Source organism: Mesoplodon mirus (genome assembly GCF_964341445.2).
Source record: "Mesoplodon mirus genome assembly, chromosome: 16".
In the NCBI taxonomy this organism is placed as follows: Eukaryota; Metazoa; Chordata; class Mammalia; order Artiodactyla; family Ziphiidae; genus Mesoplodon; species Mesoplodon mirus.
In genome coordinates, this window is record NC_138992.1 from 54,288,012 (window position 1) to 54,312,043 (window position 24,032).

Sequence of the window (24,032 nt, forward strand, 5' to 3'; positions counted from 1 at the left end):
AAAAGCTAATTTCTAAAGTTTTTTTATTTTTTTTCAATCAAGAAAACAAAAGCATCATTTGCTAGACAAATTGAGGTGTTCAAATCAGATACTTAGAAGGAGACAAAGTTCTGGCTCTTTGTGAGGTTTGAGAATTGGTCCCAGACTTCGTGTCATTCATCTTTGAGAACTCTTATTTGCAACACATAGGTGACAATATCCTGTCTTCTGATCAAGCAATCACTGCAAATGCAAGGAGCCAGATAACCTGCTTCCCTGATCCTGTTGTGGCTAGGACATCTTTTACCTGTGCACTGCCTTTTGCATTATAATAGTAAGACTATATGATGCCAGACCTGTAATTTCAAGAAGCGGAACTATTTCTTTTTTTTGGTACGCAGGCCTCTCACCGTTGTGGCCTCTCCCACCGCAGAGCACAGGCTCCGGATGCGCAGGCCCAGCGGCCATGGCCCACGGGCCCAGCCGCTCCGTGGCATGTGGGATCCTCCCGAACCGGGGCACGAACCAGCGTCCCCTGCATCGGCGGCGGACTCTCAACCACTGCGCCACCAGGGAAGCCCGAAGCAGAACTATTTTAAGGACCATAGACTAGTCCTTGTATTTCATGCGATGCAAGCTTATCGTACTATGTATTCCCTGAATATGGTCTTTGGAGTCAGTGTGTTCTACTCTTTGCTCTTGCTGTGTGACTTGAGGATAAATAACTTCCCCTGAGCCTCAGTTTCCTCGTCCATATGATGAAGCTGATCATATCTTCTCATGGAACTGTTGCAACCTTTAAGTAAAATAATGCATATGAAAACAAAAGTGCCTGAAGCGTGGTAAGTCCTCACTACATGGTTACCAAATGAATTATTGAGAATAGGGGCAGTTGGTTCTGGCCAATAAATGTCTGTCTGTCTACCTATCATAGGTTTACTATAGTGTATATTGTTGGGGAGGAAGAAAACTTTCCTCTAGGAAACCTTCTAAGTTCTGGCTGGTCTAAGAATTAAATTGACATGAGACAGATTTAACAGGAGAAAATCAAATTTAATTTTATACATATGAGAATCCCACATACATAAAGGGGCCAGAGACCCCACATGCATGAGAGGGTCAGAGGCAGAAAAGTAAAATGAGGACTACATGCCATCCTGAGCTAAGGAATGAGATGGGGGCCTGGGGCTTCCAAGGACAGGAGGATGATAAGAAGAAAAGCAGATGTTTGGTAATTAGATATTTGCCCCACCATATAGATGGGGCCCTTTAGATAAAGCATATCTCCAGTAATAACTCTTTTCTGAGAAAAATTTCCAGTTTAAATTCTTCTAGGTAGTTAAGGGAGGGAGAGTATTTTCTCTTGCACTCACCAGGTCTCAGTTGCCTTTAGCTCAAAATAATCCTCATGCAAAAATGGAACATTTGGGGGACGCTCCGTTATGAATCCCTACAATATGTATATAGTGTAGGTTTACCCAGCATAGTTTTAACAAATAAAAGTTGCAAAGCTAGGGTCGTATCTCCAGTTTGTGTTTTGCCAAAAGAGTAGTATGGAATAAAAGACAGGGACAAAGAAAGGGAAACAGGAAAATTGGAAGGAATGGAAGACATAAGGGATGGGCAAAATAGAGGAAAGGAATTTTTTAAAAATTACAGAAGAATGTACAGATAGGAGAAAGAAAGTCAGAAGAACCACAGACGAAAATAAAGAGGTCAGATCTGGAAGGACTAGGCAGAGGGGGATGGGTCAGGAAGCGATCACCAGCGCAGCTTGGGGCTGGGGGTGGTGCAGGGAGTTGGGGGTTGGAGGGCTGTGCTCCGTTGTGGGGCGGGGCCAGAGGAAGCCGAACCCCGTGGGCGGGGGCTGCCGGGGCGGGACTTCCTGTCGGGGGCGGGACTTCCTGTCGGAGGCTTTACCAGCCTGAGCCTCCTCTCCCTCTGGAAGAGCCCATCGTTGGATCCGGCTGGTATCCTAGCGAGCCTCAAGCCCTGCACCCCGAGGTGAGACCTTCCTTCCTGCGATCCTGCACCAGCCCTTGGGCGGGGTCGTCGGGCGCTGCGGGCGCGGGCGGCTCTCCGGAGTGGTTTGGAGTGGGTGGGCTCAGTCAGTGGTGCGAGGTGGAGCCCAGGGACAGAGGCCGCGGTTGGGGCGCCTTCACCCCTGCGGTTTTGTCCTGAGCCACGGCCGAGTGACACCAGGAACAGTCCCTGCGTGTGTAGCGGTTTCGCCCCCGGGATCTCGCTGAACCTTTGCGGCAGCTTGTGTAGAATACTTCCCTCTTTTTCATTTTACCGATTCCAAAGAAGCTCAGAGAGACCTGGCATACGTCCAGGGGCGTGTAGTCCAGGTGTAAGCCCCTGATCCCGTGCTGTCCGCAGTCCCGCTGCTGGGGACAGGTGGCAGGAAGGTGGCATGGCTCCCACCGCAGGGAAGGTGGTAACCAGGACAGAAAAAGTTGAAAATGTTTCACGTGTTTGTCTTTGAGAAAGTGAAGGTGAACAAAATGTGTTCCTTTTTGAGATATACTCAAAACTGGTTGGAAAGATAAGGCATGCACACAAATGACCGAAATGTAAGGAAAACATTCCTGAGTGCCCTAAGAGTGATGTACAAAGTTTTATGGGGTCTTCCAGGCTTGGGTGTCCTCTGAGCTTCTCATGGCATGTTCACTCCTAAGGAATGTCATTCAGACTGAGGACTCAGTTGTTACCTACTCAGATGACTTGCATACTTCTATCTGCAGGCCATACCTCTCCTCTGAGGTCAGGATCCATTCAGTCAGCTGTCTAATTGACATCTTTTGGTTTCACAAAGGTTCCTCATCCTCTACTCATTAAACTTTTGTTCTTCCCACCTCCTACCCAGATCCCAAATTTGACTCTTCTATTGCTCCGTGTCTCAATAAATGTCACCATTATCCATTCAGTTGCCAAAGTGAGATATCTGGGCATCATTAAACTCTTCCTCTCCCTCACTCCATATCCAGTCTATTGCTAAGTGCTCTCAGCTTTACCTCCCAAAGCAAATATCCCCACTGTGTACTCTTCCATCCACCCTCTAATCCATTCTGTTCAGCAGCCACGATGTAGTGATTCCTCATGGCTCTCAAATCAAAATCTTACGTCTAAGGCCTCACTGGGGATGATCCCTACTGTCCCCCGGCCTCACCCCTCCCCCATTTCTCTTGATCTCTGAGCTGTCACGCTTAGGCCTTTCAGTTGCTCTTCACACACCAGGAGTCCTGCAGTTGAGCTAGTTAATACCTATTCTCTTGTCCATCAAATCTTGGTTGAACCATGTTCTTAGGGAAACCGTATCTGGTACCTAAGACCAGGTCAGAGTTCCCCTGTTACATGCTTCTCATTGCATTTCTGCTTAGCTTTTATTACATGTGTGATGTTGCCTGTGGTCTGTGATTTTTTTTTTTTGATTAATATCTGACTACCCACTAGAGAGTAAGTGTGAACTCTGCCTGTTTTTCCTCACTGTGATGCATTGCACAGCATATAATAGATATTCAGCACATAGCTCTTGAATGGTTAAACAGATTATGACTTCTGGGTGGAGAATCCTTAGAAGAAAGGGTGGCTTTTGAAATGAGCCTGGAAAAATTGGTAGGAGATATCAGTGCTGTTAGCAGAGGCTTAAGCAAAGTTTCTGGCTAGAAAGCAGATTCATAGTGAGAACATCTAGTTCTGTTTAAGCCTAGAAGAAAGAAATGGGAGTAAGTAAGAATGAAAAAAAAAAAAAGTTTGGAAACAATTCTTGAAGTGCTCTAAGCAGTTACTCCTGTAACTCAAAAAGTGGCTTCCTTTTAAAATTATTTAAATGCTCATATCAAGAAGAAGCAACTAGCAGAAACAGCTCAAAGTATCTGTCCTTTGACCTTCCTTCCCTTCCCCTCCCTCTCTTCCCCTCCCCATTCCTATACTGTGAGCACCATGATTGGGATTTCCGACCAGTCTTCAAGGCGAAACTCTGTGTAAGTTATTCTCAAATATAAAGATGACAAAATTAGGGTTGCTTTATAAATGATCCACATTTTTCTGAGTCTGACAGCCTGAAAAGCTTCACTGTCCTGGGTACAGGTTTTAGAGTGTGGTCAAGCCAGTGGTGAGTTAGTTTAGTCTTCTCTTTAGAAGTCAGTGGAAAGCTGGACAGTTCAGAAGACAAAAATGTGTTGCTTTTTTTCCTCTCTGAAACTTGGGGAAATTCCTTTTTTATTTTATTGTTATTTTTTTAGTCCTGGAATTTTCTTTCCTCAGAATGTTATGATAGAAAGAGCAGTGGACTTTAAATTCAGAACTGAGTTCGAATTCTGACTGGGTCATCTGTCTAATAAAACCTTGGGCAAATTATTTATAATCACTGAGCTTTAAGTTCTTCATCTTTACAACCTCATTAAAAATAAATTCGCATGTATAAGGTACTGAACTTCCTGACACTGAATTAGTACATGTGTCTTCTTCTCCTTCCCTTCAAAGCTTCTTTAATTTCTATCTGTGGTTAGTGGAATGCACGGATGCCAAAACTGCAGATACTGAAAACTGTCTGTGTTCCCTGTGTTCTTTCTCTAATTGTCACTTTATTTTTAACCCAAACATGCACCTGTCTTTTAAGACATTTCTTGTGTCCTTTCTTCTCCATTCCCTAGACCAATGCTGTTTTTTAAAATGTCATATGGTATGGGCACTTTGGGAGACACTTTTATAGAATACTTTTTGTTATGAAAATGTTTCTACAATAGAAGTGAAGTAATTTAGATAAAAAGTGTTTCTTAATGGACCTGTGGGTGAATACTGAAAAAAACTGAACTCTAGAATCAGGTAGAGGGTGAATCCTGAATAAAAGTATGTTGCAAATTGAGGTGTTTTTGTGAACTAACTATTCTATGATTAAGATTTTTAGAGATTTGTAACTGCTGTATCTTTGTATGTGTTAAATCTGTTCAGAAGATGGCTGATCTTTGGCAGGAATGCATGGATTATGCAGTAACACTAGCAAGACAAGCTGGAGAGGTATGAACTGAAATCTTTTCAGCCGTGATGTGTTGGATGTGGACAGCGTGTGGTTGCCTTGTTAAACAAAACATGTACTTTGATTAATCTGTATTTGTTTTCATTTTATTAAACTTTAGTGGAGAGATACTTTAATTTTATGTCATTAAACTTTTTGTGATGACAGTTGTGAATCTAAAATAGGATGTAAGATTCTATGATTTTATACCTAGAAAGTCATAACCCCTAAGGATTTCTTTTATTTACACTGTGGTAAGAAATATTTAAGAATATCATTTAAGACAGATTGAATGTTTCAAACCATTTCTGTATTTCAGCTTTTAGTTTGATTTAAAATGACTTATGCTTTTCCTATTTGCTTGCCAAAAAATCTTTTTAGATGGCTCGTGAAGCCCTAAAAAATGAAATGAATGTTATGATCAAAAGTTCTCCAGTTGATTTGGTAACTGTTACGGACCAAAAAGTTGAAAAAATGCTTATCTCTTCCATAAAGGAAAAGTATCCATCTCACAGGTATTTCTTATTTCAATTTCATGTGATAAGAATGAAATCTAGGTTGGAGTCAATAGTACTAGACAGAAATTTTGATTTTAGACCCAGTAATTGACTGTACTTCATTTAAGCTGAAAGGGAATTTATTTGGAGGGTGTTGGGCGGCTCAGGAACCCTGAGAGCAGGGCTCAGGTGGGAACCAGGGAGGAAGGCAGAGCTGGTTAGGACTTAGGGTTAGGGTTAGGATTGGGTTAGGGTTAGGGTTAGGATTGGGTTAGGGTTAGGGTTAGGGTTAGGGTTAGGATTGGGTTAGGGTTAGGGTTAGGATTGGGTTGGGTTAGGGTTAGGGTTAGGGTTAGGATTGGGTTAGGGTTAGGGTTAGGATTGGGTTAGGGTTAGGAGCCATTGTTTCAGATGCTGCTGGTAGCTTCCATTGCTTCAGATGCTGCTGGTAGCCTCACTCCTGACTCTACTCACTTTGGATATCTTTACCCCATTAGCTCAAGATTACAAATCCTCGGCAAGAACATCTGCTAGCTGAACTCAGATTGTTTGCCTAAGCTCACACTTCCAGGGCGCAGTGAACAGGGGCTATTTGGATTCCTTATTAGTAAGAAGAGTGTTGGAATGCCGGGAAGTTGACATGACAAGTGTCTGGCATAGACAAGATTTAAAAGTTCAGTTTTATTCTCTATATTGCCAACTTTTTTAGGTGCTAGCGTCTTGGTAGCTTTAAGGAGTTTGAGAGAAAATACTAAAATCAGGGCTTTCTTTATAGGCACAGAAATGTAACCAAAATATTGTCATCATTTTAAAGGTTTAATATTGTCATTCTCTACTTCTTTGTGATCATGCCATTGGCCATTCCTGGTATTTTAGTCACTGAGGAGAAAAAAAATGTTTAAAGCTAAATATATATCTTCTCAATGAAAATGTTTATAGCCAAGAGAAAAAGAGATACAAGAAAATTATGATAATGATTATTAGGACTGTTCAGTATTGAATAAAGGACATAAATAAAAAAGAAAGTAGCAATGAAAAGAAGAAATCCAGTGAACTCAGACACCATTTACAGAATTCACCTGAGATTTACTGTGTAGCGTGTTTTAGGAAAGCATGTAGACACAGTAATTTTAGTGGGTGATTTGCTTTCTCATTGACTTATTTAATGTTCTGTATATTATCTATTGCTGTATAGAAAGTTACCCTAAAAACTTAGCAGCTCTAGACAGCAAACATTTATTATCTTAGAGTTTTCTAGGGTCAGGAACATGGTAGTAGCTGGGCTGCATTTTTCTTGCCAGGATCATGTGACGTTATAGTCAAACTGTGGGTCACCTCAGGCTCAACTGGGGCTGAAGGGTCCATTCACTTATGTGATTGTTGGTGACTTCAGTTCCTCATGGGTTGTCTGCGGCACCTCCCCTCGGTTCCTTACCATCTGGGCCTCTCCACAGAGCAGCTGATAACATGGTGGCTGGCTTCCCCCAGAGCGACAGAGGGAAGGGGAGGGAGGAAGAAATAGAGTGAATAAGATGGAAACCTCAGTGCCATTTTGTGAACGAGTCTTCCAAGTTGCACGTTGTCACTTCCGCTTTGTTCTGTTGGTTAGAAACGAGTCACTAAGTCCAAATTCACACTCAGGGCAAAGGGTATTAGGCTCTACCTCTTGAAGAGAGGAGTATGAGAGAATCTGTGGACTTATTTTTAAAACCTCCACATTTCCTTAGTAAGTTCTCATCTGCAGCAAATTCCCTTTTCAGCATGTGTGCCTTCACTTATCCTGGCATTACATTTGAGAATTTCAAATTCTGTTATTTTTCACATGACTTTGTTTGGGCGAAGTAAAACTTTCTCACTTTCATCAGTTTGCAGGAAAAACAATAGAAAAGTGTAGTGTACAGACTTTTGTTATGTTTTATAGTAGACCCTGGGTAGCTTAAGGTTTGAAAATTGTTGAAAGCAATGTAAAGATTCAGAGTTTGTCGTTTTTGTTTTTAGTTTCATTGGTGAGGAATCTGTGGCAGCTGGGGAAAAAAGTATTTTAACTGACAGCCCTACGTGGATCATTGACCCTATTGATGGAACAACTAACTTTGTACATGGGTATGTTTTAAAATTTTTCATATTGTAATTACTGTTTATGTATTAACTGAATGGACTGTTGGATATTTTGTTCACAAACATATATACTTTAGAGAACTGTGTAAATTGTAGAGTAGTTTGAAAGTGTATTATGCATAATTTTCATCAGCTATGGAAGAGGTGATGAACTATTAATGTTGTAGACTTGTCTTGTGCAGGGAAGTGCCCTGTTCACCATTCTTTTTCTCACTGTTGAAACCACATAAAAATGTATGCAAGTAACATTGCTGCTTTGAGATCAATTAAGGAAATAACTAACTCAATACTGGAGTGTTGTCTATATAGAATGGGTTCAATCCAGGAGAAAAAAACTGTTAAAAAGAGCATGTGTTTTAGGATGTGTGAATTGTGACCTTGAGCAAGTTGCTTAATCTTTCTAGACGTCAGGTTTTTTTTTTTCATTCTATAAAATGGGCACATTAATGGTACCGGCTCATAGAATTGCTTGTTGATGGGACTCAATGAGTTGTACATTTATATAAGAACTTACTCTAGTGCCTGGCACAAAGTAAGTATATAACTCAGGATATTTAGAAGAAAGCCTGATGGAATTGCCAGTGAGAGTTCAAATGAGTAGCCTAGTTTGGTGGGATGACACATAGTTGTTATATTTGAAGTTACCACGTAGCTGTGTGTATCTTTACTAATAGAATTGTTAAAGCCATAAAACTAAGATGTAGAATCGTTATGTAATGGAACGTTAATGTGGAAGATGCTCATAATACTATATAACATAGAGAAGATTATAATATAGTGTATGGTATGATCCCATTTTTGTTAAAATTAAAACTATATTCATGGAATTCTACATTTAAATGGTATGAAATGTCATACAGTGCCAAGTGGCCTTCCCACTTCTGACCCCAGGTTCTCAGGACCCATCTCTGGAAGGTGACCATTGTTATCAGCTTCTTGTGAATCCTTTCAGAGATGTCTCATGCCTGTAGAAGCATCCTGTATGTATGCATCTGTATATTCTACCCTCCCCATCCCCTACGATTTACACAAAGGGTTGCATACTGTACACACAGTTCTGGGGGAAGAGGGATAAGACTGTTCATATGAAAAAATTTGTAAGCAGTTTTATTATGAAAAAACATGTTTGTTGAAAATAAGTTCTATTTTGATAAATTTATGTGTGTATGTGTTTTTTTTTAAAGATTTCCTTTTGTAGCTGTTTCAATTGGCTTTGTTGTAAATAAAAAGGTATGTTGTTTAAATTTATGGTTGGTAAAATGCCTTGCTGTCATTTTCTGAGAAAGAGTAAATGTGTCTCCATAATAAATTTAGGTTTGCCTCTATTCAATTTATGTAGCTGCATTATTTTGAAATAAACTCCAGAACTGTTAAACTTGTCATGATACTTTTTCCAGTGAAGAAAATGTAATGTTTTCTGAGAAGATTTTATAAGGAAAAAATACACACAAGTAACTGAAATATGATTCAGTATTTAGTCACCATTATATATATGATAGAGTCAGATAAGAGAGGCATTGATGTAAGATCTAAAATGCTTAATGGAAGAGGTGTGCTTTGAGCTAGGAATGCTTTAGTAGGCATTGTGAAGGGAAACATCCAGAAGTGGAAAGGGCCAGGCATGGTTAGAAAATGCAGACTTTGTTCAGGAACCTGAACACTTGCTGTATCTAAAGCCCAGTAGAGTACAATCTCTACCTGTTACATTTCTGTGCTGTTTGGGTATTTGATTGATCAAAACACGAATGATGTTTACTAACATCTTACATAACTGTCTTCGGGGGGCTTGTGATATATTTGATCAGCATGTACACAAGAGAGTTAAGAAATCTCTGAAAATAAAAACACAAATTAGTGCAAATGAAATCTTAGGCACAGGATTGTGTTAATCAGTAAGAACATTCAAAGGGAGATAGGTGAGCATTTCTCATTTAATCAGCCCTGGGCTGTTGAACTCCCAGTTCAGTGCAAAAGTTACATGTGTGAACAGATAAAGGTAATATGTGATGGAACTGTGGAAAAAAAAATACTATGAGAACATGAAGAGGGTGTAACCAATTCTGCCAAGAGTAGTTTGGGGAAATCTTCACACTAAATGGAAGGGGTCTTAGAATTTGGTCATGTGAGTTGGGTCATAGCAAATTAGGGGTTTGCCAGATAAAGAAGAAAAGGAAAGCATTTTAATCAGAAAGAACAGTTTGGAGAAGAGCATGATGTGTGTGGGGAACGGTGAGATGTTCATTGTGAGGAAAACTCTGGAAATGGCAGGAGCAGAACCAACGAGGTGAGTTAGTTGTGGTCTTGCCATGAGGCACCGTGGCCTGTCCATGTCAGAACATTTAGGTTTTGTTTTTAGGTGGTAGGAAACCAGTAGAGGTTTTTAAATGCAGAGTGACAGTTAATTCCAGCAACGTAGAGGTCACACCAGAGGGGCAGGTGATTCTGAACTCAGATGGATGTGGGGAGAATGGCTGAGGAAATGCCAAAAATCAGGAAGTGTTTTCAAGATAAAATTGGAAGGAAGTGACTAATGGGGAAGGAATGAGGCATGCGTGATCAGGTAGTGAGTTTGACCTCCTCAGTTGAGGTTTCTGCAGGCCTAGGTTCTAAAGCACAGCTGCTGAGCAGTGAAGACGGGATTGGTGGGAGCCACAGTTAGAGAGGTAGTTGACTTTGTGGACTGGAAAGAACACACCTGTAAGAATCGAGGGCGCTAAAAGGGAAGTGGAAGAAAAGGAAGGATGAAAAACGCTGGGGAACACAACTTATAGGGGTTAGGCAGAGAAGAAGATCATAAGAAGATGTGACACCAAGACAGATCAGTGAGTGTAGTAGGAGGTCTAGGAGAGTACTGCCAGGAACACGGAGTATGGGATTAACTGGTGATGGTCAGCAGTCTCCAAGTCTTCAGAAGAGGCATTTGGTCAGCAAGAGTGCATCGATGATCTCTTCGCAAGGAGTTTCAGGAGATGCGTGATCAGGGTAGAAGCCAAATTGTAATGTAGTAAGAGAATGGGAGGTGCAAAGTTTAGACCACTCTTTGACAGTGAAGAGAAAAGGAGAAGGTAATGTTTTGAAGGTTTTGTGAGGGAGGAAGAAATTTGGCGAGAAGTCCCAGAATGAAAGTCCAAGAGAGGAGGGCTCAGTTGATGGGGCAGTTTTTCAGAGAAGTATAACAGGAAGGATTCACCCTAGAAAACAGGAACCATCTGCCTTCATCTGAGGCAGGAAGGAGAGAGGTCAAGGTGGGTGCCCTTAAATTTAGACATGGATGAGACAGGAGTCAAATGTTTAGGTCTGATGACTTCTTTCCTCTGACTAAGCTGGGAATTAGCATTTTAAATATCCCACGGTTTAGCCATTTGAAAACATTATTAGTATACCAGATTTTCTTGTTACTTTCTTAGAAAAAGTATGGATGACATGAGAAAGAATACTCAGGTTTGGTAAAGGAAACTTGTTTTCCTTCTGCAGATGGAATTTGGAATTGTATACAGTTGCATGGAGGATAAAATGTATACTGGCCGGAAAGGAAAAGGTGCCTTTTGTAATGGTCAAAAACTACAGGTTTCACGCCAAGAAGGTAGGTTTATCTTCTAATTTTTGGTGTGATTGATATTATGTATTCGTATGCTATTGTTTTTGAATGTTAACCTGTAGAGCTCTCCAAGTGTTAACTGATTCATAAATTGTATCTGTTTTCTCTGTACTTTTTTTATTTTTTGTGGTACGTTGGCCTCTCACTGTTGAGGCCTCTCCCGTTGTGGAGCACAGGCTCCGGACGCGCAGGCTCAGCGGCCATGGCTCACGGGCCTAGCCGCTCCACGGCATGTGGGATCTTCCTGGACCGGGGCATGAACCCGTGTCCCCTGCATCGGCAGGCGGACTTTTAACCACTGCACCACCAGGGAGGCCCTCTCTGTACTTTTTAATTGTGACTACAATTTTGGATGTAGTAGTGGAAGCAGGGGAAGCAAGTGCGATGGAGAAGGAGACACTTGAGCCTTGCATTTTGTCAGGGGCTGGGGAGGAAGATGAGTGAGAATGATTCTCTGCCCTCATGGCGTTCATGTTTTATTGCTTCAGCCACTGCCTCTCAAATTCTTTGTAGAATTCCTTTGTTCTGATGCCATTGGGCCCAGTTATTAGTAAATTGAGGGGGAAAAGGCACTTCAAGTTGGGAATCATTAAAAATGAGGCATAAAACTATTATTTATAGGATGCATAAACAACAAGGTTCTACTGTATAGCACAGGGAACTATTCAGTATCCTGTGATAAGCCATAATGGAAAAGAATATGAAAAAGAATACATATATATGTATAACTGAATCACTTTTCTGTATAGCAGAAACTAACACAACATTCAGTTATACATATATATATTCTTTTCCATTATGCTTTATCACAAGATATTGAATATAGTTCCCTGTGCTGTACAGTAAGCCTTGTTGTTTATGCATTCTGTATATTATAGTTTGCATCTGCTAGTCCCAGACTCCCAATCCTTCCATCCCCCTTGGCAACCACAAGTCTGTTCTCTATATCTGAGTCTGTTTCTGTTTTGTAGATATGTTCATTTGCATCATATTTTAGATTCCACATATAAGTGATATCATGTGGTATCTTTCTCTTTCTGATTTACTTCGCTTAGTATCATAATCTCTAGGTCCATCCATGTAGCTGTAAATGGCATTATTTCATTCTTTTTTATGGGTGAGTAATATTCCATTGTATTTTTATACCACATCTTCTTTATCCATTAATCTGTTGATGGACATTTAGTTTGTTTCTGCATCTTGGCTATTGTAAATAGTGCTGCCCTGAACATAGGGATGCATGTATCTTTTCAAATTATAGTTTCATCTGGATATATGCCCAGGAATGGGATTGCTGGATCATACAGCAATTCCATTTTTAGTTTTTTGAGGAACCTCCATACTGTCTTCCATAATGGCGGTACCACTTTACATTCCTGCCAACAGTGCTACCATTTAATTTTAATTTTTGTCTTTTTCAAATCTATATATAAATTATTTAATTTCTAGATTCCACTTTTTTTTTTTTTTTTTTTTTTTGCGGTACGTGGGCCTCTCACTGTTGTGGCCTCTCCCGTTACGGAGCACAGGCTCTGGACCCGCAGACTCAGTGGCCATGGCTCATGGGCCCAGCCGCTCCGCGGAATGTGGGATCTTCCTGGACCGGGGCACGAACCCGTGTCCCCTGCATTGGCAGGTGGACTCTCAACCACTGCGCCACCAGGGAAGCCCCCTAGATTCCACTTTTTTAAAAAATATGTAAGACGTTTGCTTGTTTCCCACTAAATGTGTCATGCGTGCAGGCAGATTGGTTATATTCTGTACTTTTGGGAGTGTGGTCTAAGGAGCTAGACTCTTTTTGATGATTATAAAAATGATGATAAAATAACTAAAAGAGATTAATAAATTGATAAGTATTTTAATATTTAAAGCCTTAGAAAGAAACAAATATGGTACAACTAGGAAGAGGAATAAAAATGTCCAATTTGTTCTGAGTTACAAGTGTCAAATTTTTTATCAGAATTCTTATTAATAAACTCTAATGATTATTTAAAACATTTTCTTTTAGATGTTACCAAATCACTCTTGGTGACAGAGTTGGGCTCTTCCAGAACACCAGAGACTGTGAGAATTATTCTTTCTAATATGGAAAGGCTTCTTTGCCTTCCCATCCATGGGTAAGCTCTTTTCACTTTCTCCCTAAAGTTGAACATTCTTTGTTAACATTATAGATAATTTGACATCCTGAGGAATGAATTTTTCTTTAGAAATGAAATTTTTAATTAATAGACATGGGATCAGTACCATAATTCTAATTTTATAATGTAATTTTTAAAACTTTTATTTGAAAATAATTTCAAATTTAACAAAATTTTCAGAAATAAAAAACTACAAGAAACAGTAGTATACAGTTTATCCAGATTCACCTGTTGTTAACATTGTACCCCGTTTGCTTTATCATTTTATCATTCCTTTTCTCTGTCTCTGTCTCTGTCTCTCTGTGTATGTGTGTGTGTGTGTGTTTGTGTAAATATACTCCTTTTTTTCTCTGAACTATTTCATGGTAAATTGTTTAGATCATGGCTCTTTACCCCTAAATACTTCAGTTTGTTATTTCCTAAGAATAAGGATACTCTCTTCTATAACCACAGTACAATTATTGACTTCATGAATTTGCTCTTTATCTAGCCTACCATCCATACATATATAGCTTTGTCCGTTGACCTAATAATGTCTTTTATAGCATTTTTCTTCCTCCAGTGCAAGATTCAGTCTAGGGTCAGTATTATGTTTAGTTGCCATGTCTCTTTTGCCACCTTTAATCCAGAACATTTCCACAGCCTAAGTAATTACCCACTTCCTCTAAGTTTTCAAGTTATTTGCATAGAGGTATACAAGGTAGAATCTTATAGTTTATTTCTGGCCTCTCTGTATCAGTAGTTATTTCCCCCTTATCATTTCTTATTTTGTATATTTGTGCTTTCTTCTTTTTAAAAAATCTTGATTAAGTTACTTGGTGGTTTGTCTATTTTATGTTTTTTCAAAGAACCAGGATTTTGCTTATTAATCTGGTCTACTGTTTTTCTCCTCTGCTTTATTATTTTCATCATTGTGCTTTCTTTTTGTTCATTTTGTTGTTTCCTTTTCTTTTTTCCTTTTTAAGTAGAGAATTTATTTTTATGCTTTGATTTTTATTGATGTAAGTATTTAGGCTATGAATTTTTATCTGATTACTGTTTTAAATGTATCCCATAGATTCTGATGTGTTTTCATTTCAATTATTTTTCACAAAATTTGTTACTTCTGTTTGTATTTCCCTTTTCACCCAAGAGTTGTGTTCTTAAATTTCCATGAGGAAATGACTTTTTTTTGCTTTTTTAATTTCATTTTTAATTTGTAGTTTTATTACATTATAATAAATATATATTATGGAACTTTATGTTTTCTTTGTGCCCAGTATATGATCAATTTTTGTGGAGCTTCCACATGCACTGAAAAAAAAGTACATTCTGTATTGTACTTTGATGTTTGAACTTGAAATCTACTTTGACATCAGAATTGTGCCTGGTAAAGCTTTGTCCACTCTTATTTTTAGTCCTTTTGAATCACTGAGTTTTAAGTGCATCTCTTGAATACAGCGTAGAGTGGAGTTCTGCTTTATAATCAATTTGAAAATCTTTTTTCTTTTCATAAAAAAGTTAGGCTTACTCATTTATTGATATGACCATTTTGTTTGGTCTCAATTCTGTTGTATTATCTTACATTGTAATTACTTTGTATATTATGTTATAGTTACTTATTTATTTGGTGTATCCTCTCTGCTTTTTTTCTTTTTAGAAATAGAAATTTATGAAAGGTTCAATTTTATTCTAGTGGGTTTCTTTTATATTAAAACTCTTTATAATGCTCTTAATATTCTCTTTTCTTACTTGACCATTTACTCTCTGTAAAGGCTCCAGAATGTTTTGGCTTCCACCTGTTACCTGTATGACATTCAATGATTTTACTCTACTTTCCCCTTTTTCTCTCCCTTTTCATCCAGTTTTTTAAGTTGCATTCTTTCTACTTTGTCAGACGTGTTATTATTACATATTCTTTCACCCACGGTCCCATCCTGTGGTCTTAGTTTTTGAGTTTATAAAATGCTCACAGTCCTTCCATGAAGTTTTCCTGGTGTCAAAAGTTCATAAGTAACAGCATTAAAACCAGTGAATCACTGAAGTATAATTAGTAAAAGTTTATTGTGCACACACCAAAAAGCCAGTTTGCAAACCAGGAACACCCTGACCAAAACATGAAATGAGGCTCAGGCATATATTGTTATAAAGCAGCTTATAAAGTGAGAAAGCAGTGACTATTTATTCTTCACAGTGATTGGCTATAATAGAATTTTTTTAAATGATAGGGAATTAATTAGTGGTTACCTCATATCAACCTTGAGAAACAATTTAAGTTTTGCTTGTCATTTCCAGAGCATAAGCAAGAAATGACCCAGGTTGAGTTAGTTTTGCAAAATATGCTAAATTAAGCTTTGTTTGCATGACTAAACTGGTTTTGTCTGCTCAGGGAATTTTCAAGGCTGGTCTCTGTTTGTTTTTGATTTAACACCAATCACCTTTAGATTAGATGAAGCTCATCTCTTAGTAGATTCCTTGAGAAGGGCACACGCACACGGTATTCCATGAGATCTGGCACATTCCAAACTGTTTTTCTGTGGTCTTGAAACGTGAAGGACAGCTTGGTTGGATAGAACATCCTTAGTGAAAGAAAGTATAAAGTACATTTCTTTTTTTTCTTTTTTTTTTTTTAGAAATTTTTAATTTTTTAATTTATTTTTTGCTTCGTGGGCTTTCTCTAGTTGCAGTGAGTGGGGGCTACTCTTCGTTGTGGTGCGTGAGCTTCTCACTGCGGTGGCTTCTCTTGTTGCAGAGCACAGGCTCTAGGCGCACAGGCTTCAGTAGTTGTGGCACGTGAGCTCTAGAGCGCAGGCTCAGTAGTTGTGGCGCATGGGCTTAGTTGCTCCAAGGCATGTGGATCCTCCTGGACCACGGATCAAACCCATGTCCCCCGCGTTGGCAGACGGATTCTTAACCACTGCGCCACCAGGGAAGTCCTGAAGTACATTTCTTAAAAATGCTATTACAGGGCTTCTCTGGTGGCGCAGTGGTTAAGAATCTGCCTGCCAATGCAGGGGACACGGGTTTGAGCCCTGATCCAGGAAGATCCCACATGCCGTGGAACAGCTAAGCCCGTGTGCCACAACTACTGAAGCCCGTGTGCCTAGAGCCCCTGCTCCACAACAAGAGAAGCCACCGCAATGAGTAGCCTGTGCACCGCAATGAAGAGTAGCCCCTGCTCGCTGCAACTAGAGAAAGCCCATGCGCAGCAACGAAGACCCAACACAGCCAAAACTAAAATAAGTAAATAAATTAAAAACCCAAATTGAAAAAAAAAAATGCTATTATACTGTTGCCTTGCTTTGTATGTTATGAGAAATCTGATGCCAATCTAATCTTCTTGGCTTTTACATTATTTCATTTTTTACTTGGAGGCTCTGAGAAAATTTTTTTTCTTTTAATCTTACGTGGCTGACCCTTTTATAAGGGTATATCTTGGAATTGCTCATTCTGGGATGTTTTCTCCCTATAACAGGTAGATTCATATCTTTTTTTTTTTATTTTCTAGAAAGTTCTCTTGAGTTTTAGTTTTAAATATTAGTTCACTTCTGCTGTTTTCATTTTCTTCTTCATAGACACCAGCAGGAACATTAAATCTTCTTTGTTTCTTCCTTTTCAGCCACTTTCTCTCTGACCCATTTTACTTCTTTCTTTTATCTCTTTTCCTCACTGCCCTTTATTAAGTTTTCATTTGCATCTGTTCTCTTTAGGGGACCTTGCAATTTAGTCTTCATTCCTGATAGAATTTTGTCTTTTTTGTCCCACTTCTTTTCTGAGTTCAGTCATCTCTTGTTTTATTTTTTCCTTGTTTTATTTTGTTTTGTTCATTTCTGTGCTCAGTTTTTTGCAGAGACACTTTATGAGTCAAAAAAAACCCAAACACTTTTATTAGCAATGTCTGATGTTTCACAGTAGATTTGTGTGGATGTGTCTACTTTTTCTATTTCTGTTCACTTTGCGATCTGGGTTCCTGGTTTCAGAGCTCCTTATCCTGTCAGTTCTACCCTTCTGTGTAGGTTCTGTTATGAATTTCTGTTAAGTGGTGGTGGGAGGTGAGGATTGGCATGTCTTGTTTCTCTTTCATTTCTCAGGATCTTTAATTTTTTCACTCTTAGCTCCTGCTTTTCCTTCACTTTGTCCCAAGAGATACCACCTCCTTTTATTTTAAATTGAAGTATAATTATATATTAATTATAAATGACATTTATGAGGCAAAGTAAATCATTATGGGTCAATTTCCTTTGTGTAATTTTTTGGGGATTTGTTCAATGAAATGCACTGTATTTGTTTACTTCAATGATGTTTTCTGGGGCTTCCCTGGTGGCGCAGTGGTTGAGAGTCCGCCTGCCGATGCAGGGGACACGGGTTTGTACCCCGGTCCGGGAAGATCCCACATGCCGCGGAGCGGCTGGGCCCGTGAGCCATGGCCTATGAGCCTGTGCATCCGGAGCCTGTGCTCCGCAATGGGAGAGGCCACAACAGTGAGAGGCCCGCATACTGCAAAAAAAAAAAAAAAAAAAAAAAAAAAAAATGATGTTTTCTGGTATCATGCTGTAGGGAATAATTTCTTCATAAATATAGCTACTGTTTTTTGAGGCTAGGCCCTCTGCTAGGTGCTTTACATCTGTTGTTTCTAATCATTGCAGCCATAGCCAAGGTAAGTTGGTATCTCCATTTTGATGACAAGAAAGCTGAAACTTGAAGAAGAAACTTTTTCAAAATTATAGTTTTTAAGCAACTGAGTAGGGGAGCAAACTCAAATCTTTGTGATTCTCAAGATAGTCTTTTTTACTCTATACCGTCCTAGCTGTATAGGAGGATCAGACTAACAGAATTCAGGACACATATGCAAAATCTAGACCACAGACTCAATTATTTGGTAATTAATAATATTTAGTAATATTTGTCCATAAAAGAATATGCTTTCTGATCAAAAGATCTCTTGACTGAGAGCCATTGATACACATCAAAAGTAGACAGAAGCATAGCCTATATGCTGTGCTGGAAGAACAATGCCTATAGCATTGTTCTTCCAGCCTAGGGTTCTATGTTTGAATAGAATACCAAGAGATAATTTGTGAACGATCTTGGTATTTTCTTTCTATGACATGAGATATGAACTATCACATACCCTTGAGAAAAGGAGGAAAATACACCATTATTTATAAACTAAAAAAAGCCACTAAAGTTAATTTGGGTTTATATATTTGGAAAGCAGTCAAACACCTATGGAAGTTTATTGAGGTTGCTAGTTCTTTCTTAAATTTGACATTTAGTAAAAATATAGGCAGTAAAATGTATTTGAAATCAAGGGCATCATGTAATTCTGATCCTTTTTTTAAAAGAAAATTGCTTTGGCATGAAGGATGTACTCAGGTGCAGTACTTTTTTTATTTTTAAGAAACAAAACAAATACCAGATTAGTCATCAATTTCCCATTATTTCTTTTTTTAATTTTAATTTTATTGGGGTATAGTTAATTTACAATGTTTTGTTAGTTCAGGTGTACAGCAAAGTGATTCAGTTAGACATATACGTATATTCATCCTTTTTTAGATTCTTTTTTCATATAGGTTATCCCAGAATATTGAGTAGAGTTTCCTGTGCTATACAGTAGGTCCTTGTTGGTTATCTGTCTTACATATAGTAGTGTGTGTATGTTCATCCCAAGCTCCTGATTTATCCCTTCCCACTGTGTCTCCCCTTTGGTAACCATGGCTTGTTTTCTATATCTGTAAGTCTGTTTCTGTTTTGTAAGTAAGCTCATTTGTTTCATTTTTAAAAATTAGACTCCACATATCATATGATATCACTCATATGTGGAATCCCCTTATTTCTTTAAAAATAAATAGTGAAGGAGCTCAGTGAACAGACCTGACTGCTTTATTTTCAGAGGTTTAAACAACTAAAACAGAAGCTTGAGTAAAACCCATTTGAAAGTAGTAACTTACAGACATGATGACCTCTTTTTCTTAAACATTTCAGTGTGTATATTTTTGATAAAAGGGACATTCTTTAACATAACCACAATTACTAAAATCAGGAAATTAAGTTTGGTACATTATCTAATATAGTGACTTAATTCGTATTTTGATAGAATTCTAATCCAAGATCCAATCCAGGATCATACACTGCATTTAGGTGCCATTTCTCATCAATTTCTTTTAATCTGGAGCAGTTGTTTAGTCTATCTTTTATGACCTTGACATTTTTGAAAAACATGGGGTAATTATTTTATAGTATACCTTTTGACTGAATTTGTTGGGTTTCCTCATGATTAGATTTGGGTTATGCATTTTGGGCAGGAATGCTACAGAAATACTGTTATTTCCTTCTCAGTGCATTATATCAGGAGGCACATGGTACCTTTTTGTCCCATTATTGAATATTAACTTTGATCACTTGGTAATGATCTTGCTATCTTTCCCATTGTAATTATTGTGTATCTTATAGGGAGATACTTTGATATGTAAATATCATTCATCCACTCATTTTAGCATTTATTGATGATTCTTTCCTGAATCAGTTGTTATTATAATGGCTAATAAAGTAATGTCTGTACTTACCTTAACTTGATATATTTCCAAGGAAAAGCTACTGTGAGAAGGCAAACCTGAAATGATCTTTCCAGGCAGGCCTAGATCTAAGCAGAGCCCACCAGTGCTATTATCTTTTTGGTCACGTGTACTGATGCCCATGCAGTTGGGGATGACCAGGAGTACATTTTCACCCTTCTGTAAACTACTTGTACTGTGGGGCTATTGTCCCTGGGTTTAGACCACAATGAATATACATGCATGCCATGACAGTAGAATTATAGCATTTTCTTCAGTATTTTTCCCCCAAATATCCTCGTTTTAAAGTTTATATTATAAATGATTGCTTCATAAGGATTAATTTTGTCATTTATATAGTGCATCATGACTGTTGCATCAGTCAACACTTAAAAGAAACTGAAGTTAAGGAGGAATGCCTTATTTGAAATAATTTCTTTTTCTATCTTATTTTTAAAATGGTGTTTGTTAGGATCCGAGGTGTTGGAACAGCAGCTCTTAATATGTGCCTCGTGGCAGCTGGAGTTGCAGATGCATATTATGAAATGGGAATTCACTGCTGGGATGTAGCAGGTGCTGGTGTTATTGTGACTGAAGCTGGTGGAGTACTCTTGGATGTAACAGGTAAAATTATGGGACAGTAAAGCATTTTTCTTTCCATATCTGTTGGACCTTCCTCTATATATGGCTTTTTTCCTTTAATGTTTGTTACATGTTATACCTCAGCTCTTAAGGCAAAAAAAGCCGTGTAATTTTCTACACAATCAAAATAACAAACATTGGGAGATAGAGGCAAGGATAAGAAACTAATGGTAGCATGGGATTAATAATGATAAATGGCTTAGCCTCTTCAAATATGAGTATCAGGAACTCTTGAGAGGCTATAGAAAAAGTCTAGAAGGTCACTGAATCTGAGAATTGTACCAAGAGTTCTCTGAATGGTGACCATGGTGGTGGTTGAACATGGACTTCCTCCACCATCACTTTCTGCCTTGAGCCTAGAGGGGCTACATATTTCCTCTGCACTGGTGGTGAGATTTTTAAAAGTAAGAGTGAACCTGGGTTAAAATAATTCATCAGTGGCCTGGGAGAAAGGCAGCAAAGTATTAAGGAAATGGGAAGGAGAGTGGTGTGAAAATGCATTGGAGTCAGATTTTCTGTCCATAGATTCCCAAACATTAAAGAGGTAATAAGAGTAATATAAAGAAGAAATAGAACACACAAAAGGTGAAATAGAGAAAGGATGACATTTTCCATACTAGTGTGACTGAGATACCAGTTCCCTCCACAACTGGTATTTACTAAAAGAAGGTGGTTAGAAACTCATTTATGTATTATCAAAGCTTAAACATTATGGTTATGTGACAGCATAGATCTTTTTAAAGATAGTCAAAAGTATTAAAATGATATGATTGACCATAGTACATATTGCTATGCAAGTTTTATAGGAATTACTTTTGTACAGGATATAACCATGCTCCATATTTGATTTTAGGTGGACCATTTGATTTGATGTCACGAAGAATAATTGCTTCAAGCAATAAGACATTAGGAGAAAGGATAGCCAAAGAAATTCAGATAATACCTCTTCAAAGAGATGATGAAGATTAATTCTAACAGCTTCACACGTTCAATCACAGTTGCATCTCTCCAGGTTTGCTGGTGTTACAAAATTCAGGACATCTGTTTCACTTGAATAATATGATTGGTTTAAATTGTCTTAGATGTCCAGATTAAAAAATGCAACTTGTTCTGTATTTTACTAAGAGTAGGTATGCAAGAATGGCTGAAATGTTTGTTTCATTGTTTTAAAAATTTTTGCGTGTTAAGAATGTACTTTGGGAAAAATATGCAGGCAGTTGATGAGACAGGTATCACATCAACTGAAATAGTCAATCAGCAATTTAGAGTTTCTAAGTATTTATGAGCCTCTGAAATTTTGACTTAACTATTTATGTGCATATGCATTCTTAATTAGAAAGTTCACTTTTTGGAAAATTTTTTTCTTTAGTTCCAAAAGCCATACTTAACTAAATTTGTAAGAAGTATATAATGAGTACTTCCTAGACCAAGATTCCTTTCTTTGCAGAGAACCTTGTTTTATTAATCAGTGTAGCACCAAACATGGTACCTGTTAAATAGTAGGCAATCCAAAAATAAGCATTGAAAGAATGAATATTTTAAAGGTGGCAATTCCTAGTTGCTACATAAAGTAATGAGCTTATCATTCTGTAATTTTACTTCAGGTTTGGAAGTAGAAATTATCTAGTCATCCTTTTTATATTTCACATTACCATTCCTTTTAAGATTTCACATTACCATGCCATTTCAATTAACTGTACCTATACGTCCTGATACATTTCAATTACTGTACCTCCTGATACCATTTGTTACTGTGGGCATTTCTGAAGTTTATATGTTTTTCAAAACTGCATTGCAGTATTTGTTTGGATTTCTTTAAAGTCCATATATAAAAGAGAAGAAACAGTTTCAGAAAAGCACTTTCATCAGGTGTCTGATGTAACTAGATACTGTATGACACTTTTACTAAACTCAAAATTCATGTTTTCAAGATGATCTGGCTGAGCACAGGAACCCGGCAGATATACTGCATTGTTAATATTGAACTACTTCTTTCTTTCCAATCTCCTTATTTACCTTTGTTGATTGTATTCAGCCTTTAAATATTCCTTAATAGTCTTTGGCTTCTCAAACTCAAAAAGAAAATTGTTCTGGTTCATAGATATTTTTAGAATAATAACTTATTGCTTAGCCTTGTCCTTTGACACATGAACAGTATTAAGTTTTATTATAGGCTCATGTGAGCCTAATATTTGATGAAAGGAGAAGTGCTTCTATAAAGTTTTCAAGATAGGATTTTTTTTTAATTGTCGTGCACTTCTAATACATTAAATATCTATGAACCTAAGATTTGAGTATTATAATTACTGTATTTGTACTGTTGGTCACATGCATCTCATACTGTATTCTAAGACAGGTTGTTTTGCAATTAAATATAGTATATATATGTTATAGTCAGGGTATATAGTCTTCCCAAATGTGTATACACACGCACACACATAAAATATACACACTTGTTCAAACACCCCTCCTTTTTAAAATAAAAAATGAGCTCATTCTATCACGTACTTATGTGTGAAGTGTTCTTTGGATTCAATATGAATTACTAGCTATTCCTAGAAATGATTTACAATGTCTGGGTCAGTAGTTTGCCTGTGATATATATCATTCTGACTCAGTTGTCCTTCATTTCAAGATCTAATCTAGAGCCTAAGATACAATGTTTAAAGAAAGAAAAAATAATCATTTCAAATTGTTTCTATTTGCTTCAAGTTCATAACCCCCTATCTTTACCCTGCCTCATTTGGAAAAATTAATTCTTTTGTTACCCAATTAATACATACACATAGTTCAAAATTTCAAATAATATACAGAGCTCAGAAGGAAAAGTGACATTTTCCTATCCCATTCCACCTCACCCCTAAGTTGATCTCCCCAAACTCTTTAAGTAGTTTCTTTTGGTATTTACCTCCATCTTAAAAATAAATAAATAAATAAACATATTCTGTTACATCTTTATTTATTGACTTTATTAATTATCTATTAACTTGCTATTATGGAAGATGAGGATTTTTTACTCTTAACTCCATGAATCACTTTTACCTCCTCCTTTCTATTCTTCTAATATAGTGATATCTATTATTTGTTGTTGTTGTTAAATTTATATTCAGTGTTTAACTTAGGACTTTTATTCACTGCTAACTAGTAGTGTGTTATGATTACATTTTCTTTCCTATGCAACTTTTTGTTCTTTCTGAAGTTGACAAATTTTCCACAGGACTGTAAGTGCTCTTTGTTTTCCATTTGTTCAACCATAATCAGGTATTCTCTTCTGTTAGTACTATTTTCTTTTCCTCTTGAAGATAGATCTTTTGGGGCCCTTTTCCTTTTCTTCTAGTCTGATTGGTTCCTGGCTAGATATGCTGCATGGCAGTCCTTCTGGGGCTTCCCTTTGCTTCTAGAAGATAGCAGAGGAGAATATCTTCCTGACCTTGGTAGACAAAGAACTGGTAAATAGGACACAAAAAGCATTATGCATAAAGGAAATAATTGATTAATTGGGCTACA

General features: G+C 37.8%; 2 protein-coding genes across 3 annotated transcripts in view; both read left to right on the forward strand.

Annotated features, from left to right (window-relative positions):
* Positions 1-711, forward strand: part of ZFAND1 (zinc finger AN1-type containing 1) — a 35,954-nt gene extending 35,243 nt beyond the window's left edge. Inside the window, exon 7 of the mRNA XM_082601066.1 lies at positions 381-711. Coding sequence (XP_082457192.1) covers positions 381-578 — 198 coding nt within the window. The 3' untranslated portion in view covers positions 579-711. The remainder of the gene's footprint in view (positions 1-380) is intronic.
* Positions 712-1,880: 1,169 nt separating this feature from the next.
* On the forward strand, positions 1,881-23,032 carry IMPA1 (inositol monophosphatase 1). 2 transcript variants are annotated; one of them, XM_082601244.1, is made up of 9 exons: positions 1,881-1,983; positions 4,936-5,001; positions 5,381-5,514; positions 7,495-7,599; positions 8,799-8,844; positions 11,089-11,197; positions 13,221-13,329; positions 20,356-20,507; positions 21,379-23,032. In XM_082601244.1, exons 2-9 carry the CDS (start codon positions 4,939-4,941, stop codon positions 21,492-21,494), a joined length of 834 nt encoding a protein of 277 aa, XP_082457370.1. In that variant the 5' UTR covers positions 1,881-1,983; positions 4,936-4,938; the 3' UTR covers positions 21,495-23,032. The 2 variants fall into 2 exon arrangements, with proteins under 2 accessions (XP_082457370.1, XP_082457369.1); XM_082601243.1 differs by having other exon boundaries at positions 1,914-1,983; positions 4,939-5,001.
* The last annotated feature ends 1,000 nt before the right edge of the window (positions 23,033-24,032 follow it).

Excerpts from the sequence above, each read along its gene's own strand:
- IMPA1 (XM_082601244.1), top strand. The coding sequence starts at position 4,939 with ATGGCTGATCTTTGGCAGGAATGCATGGATTATGCAGTAACACTAGCA. Across the intron at positions 11,198-13,220 it reads ACAGGTTTCACGCCAAGAAG|ATGTTACCAAATCACTCTTG; the intron begins GTAGGTTTATCT and ends ATTTTCTTTTAG. Across the intron at positions 20,508-21,378 it reads AGTACTCTTGGATGTAACAG|GTGGACCATTTGATTTGATG; the intron begins GTAAAATTATGG and ends ATTTGATTTTAG.